The sequence below is a fragment of the Electrophorus electricus genome, chromosome 26 (assembly GCF_041902795.1).
Source record: "Electrophorus electricus isolate QZ-2024a chromosome 26, ASM4190279v1, whole genome shotgun sequence".
NCBI lineage: Eukaryota > Metazoa > Chordata > Actinopteri > Gymnotiformes > Gymnotidae > Electrophorus > Electrophorus electricus.
The window spans coordinates 8,336,677-8,348,636 of record NC_137522.1 but is presented as its reverse complement, the minus strand read 5'-3'; the positions used below and the strand labels follow the sequence as shown (position 1 = coordinate 8,348,636).

General features: G+C 39.0%; 2 protein-coding genes and 1 non-coding gene across 6 annotated transcripts in view; 2 read left to right on the top strand and 1 right to left on the bottom strand.

The window, feature by feature from the left end:
* The first annotated feature begins 418 nt into the window (after nt 1–418).
* Nucleotides 419–491, top strand: trnaa-agc (transfer RNA alanine (anticodon AGC)). Its single transcript has one exon. It is a non-coding gene; the product is annotated as a tRNA-Ala (tRNA).
* Nucleotides 492–3,027: 2,536 nt separating this feature from the next.
* Nucleotides 3,028–6,471, bottom strand: tm6sf2b (transmembrane 6 superfamily member 2b; the record flags this gene model as incomplete). The annotated part of the gene is given in 6 exon segments (XM_081708053.1): nt 3,028–3,400; nt 3,613–3,747; nt 4,039–4,121; nt 4,600–4,653; nt 4,655–4,734; nt 6,397–6,471. Coding segments are annotated over 6 exon segments (570 nt in total), but the record flags the coding sequence as incomplete, so codon positions are not given.
* A 3,074-nt stretch (nt 6,472–9,545) lies between these two features.
* sbno2b (strawberry notch homolog 2b) overlaps nt 9,546–11,960 on the top strand; it is a 44,431-nt gene continuing 42,016 nt past the window's right edge. For all 4 annotated transcript variants that reach the window (XM_081708235.1, XM_081708236.1, XM_081708234.1 and 1 more), the window contains exon 1: nt 9,546–9,849. The gene's annotated coding sequence lies outside the window, so the exon portion shown is untranslated. The remainder of the gene's footprint in view (nt 9,850–11,960) is intronic.

Sequence of the window (11,960 nt, the reverse complement as noted above, 5' to 3'; positions counted from 1 at the left end):
TAGGTTAGCTGTTCGGTTATTTTAACTTTGACTGCCCTGCTATATGGCAAGGTGAACTTGGGTCTCCTGCTATATCGAACTGAAGCCTTTAGAATGGAATATAGCACTGGTTATAGCTACAGACCAGTATTTCACATTATTTTTGAAATACTGAACATAGAATTTGCAAACAATATTTCACAGGTCGCTAGCTAGCCAGCTTGCTCGCTAACGTAAGTTAAACTAGCTAGTTAGCGAATGAGCTAGCTAGCCAGGTGAACTACCTAAGTGTTTTTCTAAAACCTAAGTAGCGTTACTCATGTATGCAGTGCGATTCTCCATGTAGTCCAGCAAGTGCATTTTCTGTAGTATTTACGCCATAGGAAATTGTTAAATATGAAATATTTAAATATGTTGTGGAGCGCTGTGTTTAACAGCTGGGGAATTAGCTCAAATGGTAGAGCGCTCGCTTAGCATGCGAGAGGTAGCGGGATCGATGCCCGCATTCTCCAAGTAAAATTATTTTATTTAAAAAGAATTTTTGTTGTTCACAAGTACGTTTAGGGGGAAAAGAAATGAATACTACAATAGTCGTATATGATCGTATTTCATTGATAGGAAAAACGAATTACACTATATATAGTGTACGGTTTTTCAGTGTTATGTAGATGATAGTCTAGAATAAGTATAGAATCTGTAAATGTGTCTGTTGTTAACAGCTAGTGAAAACACATCACTAGCTAATAGAAAATGCAAACTACTAATTCAGCATTCTTAGCGCTTAAGCAGTCTGCTTACGGAGTCTTTCCCCGCAGCCGAGGATATATAGACGTCCTTGGTGACAGATGTCAATCGCTCGAACTGCACTTACAAGGCAGCTCGACCCTAAACGGTCTTATCAGCATGTAAAACCTGCAGAATAAGGGAAAAACAAGTAACGGCTTTAAAAACGTGTGAAGCGTTCAATATGTGCTCCTATCATTAGCAGTAATATTAACAAATAGGGTAGTAAAGGAACAGAAATACTAATGTATTTCAGTTAACACAGAAGGCAGGGACAAAATCCTTGTCCAGAAAGTTTAAAGAAAAGTTGATATAATTCGACTCAAATTGCCTCATTAAATATTTTTAGAGGCCAGAGATTAAATATAGTAAACACTATAGTCTTGTCTTAGAGGTGAATGATACAGTGGTTTAGGTTTAATGATCCATTCCATGGAATTCATAGTTTCCCTGGGAGAGGTATAAAGTTTCATAATGAGAACGCAGGATGGGTTTTAGAGCGAAGAACTGGAGTAAAGCACACCACCGGAACTACGCTCCTGGAAAACGAGTAGGATATCTGTTCGCAATAGCCTACTGTATACTGTATACTGCACACTGTATTCTACATACTGTATACTGCATACTGTATACTGCATGATCAAGATAAATACTAATAGCTAATAGATGATTGGTTATCAATTATTAGCATTTATGACATATGTGATTTTAAGCATGTGATAATGTGAAATTTGAAGAGTAACAAAGTCAAAATATGCTCACTATGAATTTTTACTGAATGAAGTAACTCTTTTTCTTCCTAAGAATAATTACAGTCAAGTCGTAGACTTCATATATGAAGAACTGCTGTGTACAGCGCAAAGGCCGAGCTGAAGGAGAGAAATATGATGTCCTGTTCCACTTTGAGCTCCGGCCACACTCATTATTATTTGTGGCCAAGCGTCTACAGTGGGGATTGTAAGGGAGCTGCAGTGACGCTCTGTACACTGCTTTGATTAGAAAGACTCACCCCACTAGCTCAGCCCCACATACTGAGAGCAACATGAAACACGATGCAGTGGATGGAGACAGACAAGAAGGCCAGCATCTGGCCGGACAAGATGAAGCACAAGGACCAGTTTGTGCACTTACGGCAATTTACCTGTAATACGGCGCCTGCAACAACCACAGCGCTGTCCAGCAGCCAAGGTGTGTTGAGTCCATACAGAGACAAGCCCAGCATGGGCAAAACATGGAACAGGTGCAGCAGCATCTACAGCACAGGAACCGTGCCACACCTCCTGTGTGTGTGTGTGTTTCAGCACTGGCCTGCCTGAGCAGCACTGCACGGCACTGCACTGCACGGCACTGCACTGCTCTGATGGCAAATGAATACAGTTCAGCTTCACCCTCAAGGGCACCACAACTTTCACTGGTCAGCCACTCTTTCAGCATACCGATATTAGCTGCTGCACTGGATTCACTCTCACACAGAGTTGCAAGCGCATTAGTGAACAATCACACACAAATCTGTGTCGTTAAAATTGTATTAAACTGCCACAACCAGTACATGTGGAGAAGGGAAGAAGGGAGTGACTTTGAATGCAGGCGTACTAAGAGAATTACTGAGGCATGAAAGTCATGTTGCCACAGTAATGGAGTGCAGATATACCTTTGGAAAATAGCATACACTTGAATGTGGCTGTTATTTTTCTAATGAAAGAAAGGAGAGGAGAGGAGAGGAGAGGAGAGAAGAGGAAAAGAGAGGAGGAGAGGAGAGAAGAGGAGGAGAGGTTGCCAATCAGTTATGCCCTGCTGTTCTCAGAGAAGAGCAGGAATCCTACCTGGGCATCTGTTTACTGTGGTTTATCAGCAGCTGCGATTTAGAATACACAAACGCACATATTTAAGATGCTCAGAAACCAGCACATCTAAGATGTCTTTACACTGCAGAGTTAAGGCGGCTCCGATATGTCTTTTATGCCGTTGTAGTTGTGTAAAGATTCCTATAGATTCAGATGCTTCCTATATCAGATGCTTAACATACATTTGTAAAATGTATGACTATACCATGTTAAAACACACCATTAAAACACCTCATCCACATCCATCAACACACAAACATTACGCAGGCTGTGAATCAGAAGGTGGAGGTGATGGGTGAAGGGCTTTAGTCTGCACTCAGGGGAAAGATTAGCTTATCACCTTCTCACAGCACACCTGCCTGACTGATGCCCCCCCCCCCCCCCCCATAATGCCTCAGCTTGAGCCAGAACAAGGACTATTGATAACCTGTTGACCCAACTAAAAATTGACGGTGGAAGGGGTAGACAAGCAGTTCTGGGTGTTTGCCACTCTTACCGCCGTTAATGATGAATGGCTTGATCGCTGGTGCGTTGTGATGTGGGGGAGCAGGCAGAACAGACTTGGAGTGATCCCTGAGCTAATTCTGCTTGATTGTGTTAGCAATGATGTGGTGGCCTAAAGATTGTAAATGCGATTACTGGCAAACCCAGTTACTCGGCTGCAGAGATGGTGATTAAACAAAATGTTCTCACCTTGACCTTGGGGAAGTGCATGGGGTGTTTCAAATATGGCTCATAATAATTCATGTGCATTGTGAATATTTCAGGTGGGCAACAACCTAAATAAACAGGAACTGGAAATACAATTGCAAAATTCTTTTACTGTTAATCTAGAGTTGGAACGTCATGAGACTCCATTGCCTACAAATCAAACTAAAGAGTTTAAGAATCTGGTTATCTTAAAAGCAGCAACAAAACATGCACTACTAAAATGTTTCTGAATCCTAACTCACCAAACATTTTTCTGTTCATGTTCTGCTATAGATTTGAAAGACTAGAACAAGACATTGATTCCACATCACTGTCAGTTCAGCCACAACAAGCATTTCCCTCAGTCTCCGGAACAGGTGTTTGGCTCCCTGCATAGACATCAGTAAGAAGGGAAAGTGGAAGGCAGGATAGACCTCTGAAACATATTTACCTGCAATTATAAAAGGATTGGGGCAGGAATAATATTTTCAGGAAAAGCAAAACAAATTTACTCTGAGAAATTTATTATAATAATAATGCAAAATCCCAATTATTTCTGCAATGTAGAATTTTCTCTTCATATTGCCTTATTATTTTTGGGTTATATACTTCATATTGTCAGACTTTTTAATGCAAATTCAAGTGTTAAATGTTTCATTTTTATAATTTAATTATAACAGCATTTATACCTGTATTACCATTAAGTCATGGTTTCTTTTTTTTAAAATGTTTTTTTAATCACCAACAATAATGCCTAGCAAATAAACATCCATACTGGCATCCAGTCATCCAGTCCAAAAGAGTCCCAACGTGCGGTAAGACTTCCTGATAAACCAAACAAAGAAACAGATTTATCTCATCCAACACAGCAATACCCAAACCACTCTGCACATATGATGCACTTTCACGTCTTGTGCTTCACAAACAACCTCAACCAAGAACTCATGCTACACAGCGTCGAAGAATGACATTAATGTGCTGTGAAAAATGAATGGAGACTGAATCAATTCAGGATAAATAATAAACATTCTAGATGTTTTAATAAAAAGATGTGAAATGGCCTTGGCGGCTCTGAGAACAAATTACAACTCTGCCAGTAACTCACAGAAAAAAAAAAATTCTATTTCTAAGCCACATTAAATGTAGAATTGCATCTTAACCACTCGCCTATTAGACTTGCTGTTTATCAATGCCAAGGTAAGGCTCATCCTGTAGGATATGCGAGGCCGGATCAGCCAGAGCTCTAAAAGCATCCACTTTATGTCACCAACGAGGCTTCTTTCTCACAATCATACTGACCGACGTTCGGTAGAAGTCCATGTACCCGGAGATGAAGCCGTCATGCGCTAAAGAACGGGAGGTCAATAATACAGGTAAAAAGAAGCTCTGTGAACACCGAGGGGCAGAATACCTTGGTTTTATATGTATAAACCTTACTCTGATGTTGGTGATGCAGACTGCTTCTTAAGATTGTTGTCTATCTAATTGTCAGAAAAGTGCAATAGTGTGTGGGGGGGTGGTGTTTTGGGGTTTTTTTGTGGTAAAAAATGGTCTTTGTCAATAATTGGCACATTCTGTCTGGTAAAAAATGTAATTCCAAAGATTGCTATAACAATGGTGAAATTCTACTCAGAAAATGATACATTTTGTACATCTTTTGACATTGAAGAGCTTTACTATTTACATGGTAACTTGTTTCTTTTATTCGGGGCTACGTATAGAAAGGCATCAGCCTAAGTAATTACACTATGTTTTCACATCTCTTGAAGTTCTGAATTTAAATGGCTGTAGCAATTTTCAGTAGGTCCATGCCAAAAGAAATGGTGCTCTAGAAACCGTAATATTCACACTAGTACCACGGAACATGGCTTAATTTCACTGTAATGAGCTAACTACGATGACCTATCAAATACGATGACTGTTTTCTTTGTTGAACACATTTCACCAGCTGCTGAGTGTTTGCGCTGCGGAAGGGGATAATGATGTCTGGAAGCTAAGGGCTTTGAGTGCGAGGCTTATATTTAGAAGTTTGTGCCAAGTTTCTTTTCAGAGCACAGCTGTGGCAAAAAGAGCACTTCACAGCTTCCAGAACAGCCTCGTGTGACATTTCCTGATGTGTCCAGGACGCCAATAATGATGAGCGACAGGGAGAAATGGAAGAGAAATACGTAAGATGAAGGCAACTGACACGCGTGAGGCAGCATATGCACCTCCTTTCCGGGGCGCAGATGTGCATCATGCTTGGAAGTCCGTGGCCTTCCTCATCATTACATGATGAGGAGAAGAATACAAGACAGTGACAATGTACAAGAAAGAACATAAGTGTGTGGTTTGCGTAACGGACTAGTGTGGATACTTTCACTGTTTCCAAGTTCATGGTTCTATTGCAAGAGCAGGTTTTGTAAACTGTCCTCATGCTGGAATATCCACACGTATCTGATTGAGGGCACACCTCACACAAGAACATGATAGTGGCATTCTTCTTCTATCTAGCTCTCTTTTTATCCAGCATTCTCTTTAGGATATGGCACTCTATTTCTCCGGAGAGGTTAGTGTAGTTTACCTACAGGTGAGACAGGGGTTATCGATTTCTCTGTCCAAGATGGGGATTAACATTAAATTCTGTGGTACACCAGATGACTTTGAGCTGCAACATTCAGCTTCTCTCACACTGATAGCGCTGCCTAAATAACACACTAACCCCTATTTCAGTGATACAGCCAGTATTGTTTTGTTCACTTTTCTCTCAGTGAGAAAAGGCAAGGTGAAGTTGAGGGGTTAACTGGCATTCCCGCTCAGGCAGCGGCTCTCACATTCGGCTGTCGCTCTGATGGACAGCCAGTTTGGCACAGAGTTTTCCACTGAATCCGTTCGGGATAATCTGCTTTTCTAAATGAATCAATATTTAGTGCAGTTCATGTAGCTGTGTGCGACCCACTTTCACAAAATAAATCTGATTGGGTTTTTAGTCATTTTTTGACATTTGGACAGCATACATTTCATAAGACTATGAAAGAAAATAAGTGACTTGTGATTGACATATTCTATGAATGGAAATAATCTTGCAATGATCAGTCACCAAACTCACATAATAAAATCAAAAATCCTTTGGAGGGTTACAGCAGGTAAAGAGATAGACCAAGAGGAATACACCAACCAGAACAGTCAGCAGAATTCAACAGTCATAAGTCTTGTTACAATGAAACACTGGTCAATATCCAACGTTCTTTTGAGAATTTTAAATGAGATTACAACATATTGTCGAACTCCGTTCATATCCTGTTCATTTGTATCAGTGTTTGTCTAAAATTACTGAATTGAAATGAAAGGGCTGGAGTGGTAATTATTCTAACATCAGGAGAAATTATGTGAAGATATAAACTCATGTGTCCAAGGAACCACAACTGTGCAGTGCCCTTCTGGCTTTTCCAAAGGGATACACACTTTCATATCTTATCCACCAAGAACTCAAAGAATCAGCAGATTCAGTGAGATTATATTATGAATATAACAGTTATGGTTGTAGATCACAATATTGTTTTATTTATGGAGGATTTCTCACCTGATCTCCTGGTACACAGTTTTCAAACAAACAGATTTGATCTGAAATACAGACTTCCTATTAATATGTCTAAATATACTCCAAACCCCAGAAGACATGAAAATACCTCTTTAAGTGGTATTAAAATACCTCTTTAAACTCCAGTGGTTACGCTGGCTCACAAGGTGAGAAATTTACACGAGCCAACGGGGAGAATAATCAGCAATATACATATATTTGTATTTGATCACATAGGCATTCACATAGGCATTCACATAAATGGTGTGCGAGTTATCAACTGTAAATATACTATTAAGACAGAACTCAAAATTACTTCTTAATTATTTACTTTTGCTTGGGAGTATAACACAATGGCAATTCAGATTTTTCTTGACTTTTACATTTTCGTTGATGTTTTCTATCAGAAATATCTTTGCTCGGTTTCTCAGCAGCTTTTTTTTTGCCAAAGTACAGTTTTTCTACGTTAAAAGGTGTAACTACGTAAACATGTTACGGTATTAATAATTATAACTACTTACTAAGCATTCGAGCGCTTTTACTGCCCTCAAGTGGCGACAAACGGCTCGTTCACACATTGTGTAACATATGCAAATGTACAAAAACACAAAAACCATAGACAATGCAATATTTCGCGTTAGAGCAAACACATATTAAAACACTAAACTCATCTGGGCTTGCTGTCAGATTCACTGTTATTTAGAAAGAGATGGAAGGGCAGTGGAAGAGTGTTTATAATATAAAGGGTCCCAAGGGCGGTCAAAGAAAAATATTAAAACACATATTTCCTAAACAAGCTTGTCTGAGGAGCAATCACTTTCCGGGCTTCGAGGGAAGTCTTCGTAAATGTATTCCTCGGAGTAACTCCAAATGAAATGATTAAAGCTATAACTCCAAACTAAAAACTTTCACGTGACCTCAGTAAGCAAAATTCTTCGCATAAAAATCAAATGCTTCTTGTTTTATAACGGAAAACTGCAGGCTAGAGCAGATGCGCGCTTGAGTGGTGACCGAAGGAAAAACAGCGCGCATGTACGTGCATCACACGACTGGGGACCGAGCTAAGGAGTTTTTGAGTAGAGTTCCCCCCTTTTCTCTCTGGTTTCACGTCCCATTTTTATGATGACTAAAATTAGGGGGAAAAAATTACGTCAACTAGGGTAAAAAAAACAAACAGACAAATTTCTCTAAATCAAGATACCACAAAGATCAAGAATGGCCCGGTTTCCTGTACATAGACTAAATTTCAGTGCACATGCTGACTCACCATTGGAAATTATTTTTGTGTAGGGTTAAACTGGGATCGGGAAACTGGCCCAAGGAGTATCAGATTCAACGCTCTTTAGCTGTAAAAATAATTCTTAATGGTCCAAGGTCAAATATGTGCTTTTAACTACATTAAAGAACAAAGCCTACCTGATATAAGATATGTAAGCCTTTTAACTTGTATATTTGTTTCGTTTGTAACATTTGAGCACTTATTTCCGCATCATTCAAAATGTCAGCTAAAAACAAGTGTACTGTTGTTTTCAGAAATGATTTGTCAATATATAAAACTAGTAGATAAATGTTGGTAGTCAAATAAACGCAACAAAAGTGGAAATTTGTACCAGTGAGCCAGAGTTTTGATCCGATTTCTTTAACAGCTAAATCAGTTATTAAAAGATAATGTAAAGATATGGATGTATCAAATCCTTATTCCATGCTTATAATTACATGCTGTGATAATGCACAGCCTATATGCCGGCACTTGCATTTAATAAGGTCCTTGTGCAAATCAACGGAATCACTGGGCTCCTATCAGGTATACTGATATAAATACATACTGATATAAATACATGAATGAATGAAATCTACCCAACTGGGTCCAAGTATAATGATAACTAAAGTAAAGCAAAAACTACATCTTAGATAGGATTATTCTTATAGACATGCCCACACAACCATAAGGATGAGGATATGGAAGATGAGGGGTTCAGAGGTAGCAGCGGAGTGACTTTTCAGATGCATAACAAGGTCAAATAATCTCCAAACAAGCTATTGATTAATGTGCTTGGTCAATAACTACAAACTATACAGTCTATGCTGAGAAGAGATGGTATAAACTGGCCGATGTAACATTAGAGTCGATTCCACTGTTTTTGCAATACTTTTTATTTTTGAAGGACCTTAGTGAATCTAAATGCCTGCGTATATTATCATTATTCTGTGAGCAGAAAAGTAGAATAAAGTTTTGACACACATATATACAATATCTTGATATATTATTTTTTAATAATTGATTGAACTGTTAAACGGTATCACCACTGTGGATCAGTAGCGCAAAGTTTTGCCCTGTAGATGGCGACCAAGACACATCTCCGCCTGAGATGGACTGACCGCGTAATCTCCTTTACTATCTTTTGCTTCCTTACGGTTTGCTTTACTATTAAGGCAGCGTTGCGTATTTCTTGTCTTCATTCTGAGGGTTTTATACGGCTGATCTACCTGTGTTGTTTTTGTTTTTTTCTTTCTTTCTTCTACACGAACGCATGCGTCTGTCTTTTATCTAATCCAATGAAAAGTCAAAGGAAAGATTCCACTTTTTCTAACCGGACAGCTACGTAAACTGGCGCACCTACACGTTCTCCGGCGCCTGCCCCACCCCTTCCCTTCTTTATCCAGTTTGTAACTTCCCTGAAATTTCCATCAGTTGCGTTGGCTGTCAAGCTCGCGGAGATCGCGCGAACGGTGCCTCCTCTCAGCGGAGGCGCGAGCTGCTCTGACAACCGCGGAAGTATCGACTTTCAGTTCAAAATGGCCTTGTCGTCGTTATTATAAACTGAGATAAAAACAAAACAAAACAAAAAGTGGGTAGCAAGCTAGCTGTCTACCCTTTGAGAAAGAAGAAAGGATTGGGTTTTTTTCCCCCCCCCCCATCGGGTCATATCCGAGAGAATTGATTAGACGTCCGGGCATTGTGACCAAGAGGTTAACCGGAGGGTCTTATCCAAGGTAACTTTCTTGCTCTCACCAACACTGACGGAATCCAGACTGGTGTCACTGGTCTGATGATTATCTGACACTGGTCTGATTATCGCTAGGTTAACGCTCCTAACTGACAAGAGACGTTGCCTTGTCAAAGATCTTTGGCAATATGATGAAAGTTCAGCGAGAGAGCTTCTCCGCGCTTAACTTATGTTATATATATTGTTATTGGACAAACTCTTTAAAACTTGTTGACTACGTTGATTATCCTTGTACCGCTTTAAAAAAGTTATGACATCGGCCTTTAGCTGGATAAATAAGTGTTTGGGATCAAACATTAGCTCGAATAAGTTAACGCTGGCTAACTCTAGCTAGCTAACTAACGTATCGCTAACTTGGTTAAACTGGTTCGCTAACGCTAGCTAATATGGCAAACAAAAGGAAACGGTCCACTCTGGGTATTAACTAAAAGCGAGTTATCAAAATATGCTTGATTTCTGACAAAGCCGCCATGAGAACTGTAATTTCACTGAACTAAGATCAGGTGACGTCCTCGCATATCATTGCTAAAGAGGAAACTAGAGATAAATAGTGATATAGCTAACCTAGTAACATCCTTAGCTAACCTAGGTTATCTAACTTGGCTGGCTGACCAGCTATGATATTAAGTTGATACAATCAGCTGACTGTAGATCCAGGTTTAATATAATGTTTAAAACAACATAAATTATATATACGGTTTAGCGTTTGAAACAGAAAGCGATACGTTTGCGCCAGTCAGAAAGAAAGGGCAGGACTTGTCTCAGCTTGTGGGTAGAGGAAAGGAAAGACTGACGGGGTGATTCAGGACTTTGGGATGTGCTGACGGAACATGGAAATCTGGATCCCTCAGGCTGCCCATGTCAGACTGTTGTTTTGGGTTTGGGCTTCTAGAAACAACTGCCCCATTCTCTCGTTTCCCTTGTGAATGTATTTATTTTTAGACACTTTTATTTCTAAAAGTTGTCATGAATCATTTCAGTAAGAACAGTCTCAAAAATCTGCAGGTTTGTTTTGATGTGGGTAAATGTAAAAGGGTTCCTGGTTTTTGTTGTTTGCAGTGGATTTCAGGCCCCTGGTCACTGGTTTGTCATTACATTCCTAAATCATTCTGTTATGGTGTTAAGAGAAGTCAAGAAGCTTTGTCTTAAAAAAGGCAGATTGACATTGAACAATTTTTGCATTTTCCAGACAGAAATTATTTTATCTTCAAATGATCTTGTCATCCAGTAATCTCCATGGACAGTGTATTTTCTAAGATACTCTTGTTTGGTTGATTGTGTAATATAATTTAAACAAAAGCCAAGTATTGCCTCCCCTGAAGTCTAAGGTTCTTGTCTCTTTTTTTGGTTTTTAGGTAGATGATATTTCAGATTTGCCTGTCATGCATTTTTCTAATGACCACTGATTATTTTCATTGCTAATTTAAGAGTAACACAGTTGGAGATGCATGATTTTGCTAAAACAGTTCTTATGTCTATTGTAACTGATTTATTTATATGCTTTATTTTGATGGTTGTACTCTTGTTGTTCTTCAGGAGCAATGGAAACATTAATTAACAATTCAAAAACAGATAAATATGTTTTTGTGGCAATGTTTTTGCATTCAGAGAGCTGTCCATGAATAGAATTAGAAACATTCCTTCAATCCCTTCCAGTATTCTAGAAAACAGTATTGAGGCTTCTGTATTTTTGTTCTGAAATCCATTGTTTTGGCTTTAACAGTGACAGTAACAGTATGTACTCATATGTATTCTGAGGATTGCTTATAACTTATCTGTAATTGCTTATAACATGTGGGCACCTTTGATTTGACAGTCTGCTCAGTAGGAGTTTGGTTTGGCATAGCCAGTTCATGGCCTGTTTCTTTAGCACTGTTTATACCTTGAAGCATTTAATTTCATCTCCGCGGATGTATTACTGTTAGGAATGGATTAATTTTGTCTTCACTTGTTAGGTAGAGGCATAACTGCAATATTGATGAATTTACAAATAATTGTGTATACATGGTCTCAATGAAAATGACCTATATGAAAAAAATCTAACCAAACACAGTCTTATTTCAATTTCCCTAAAAGAATTGCTATTATGTATTTGCA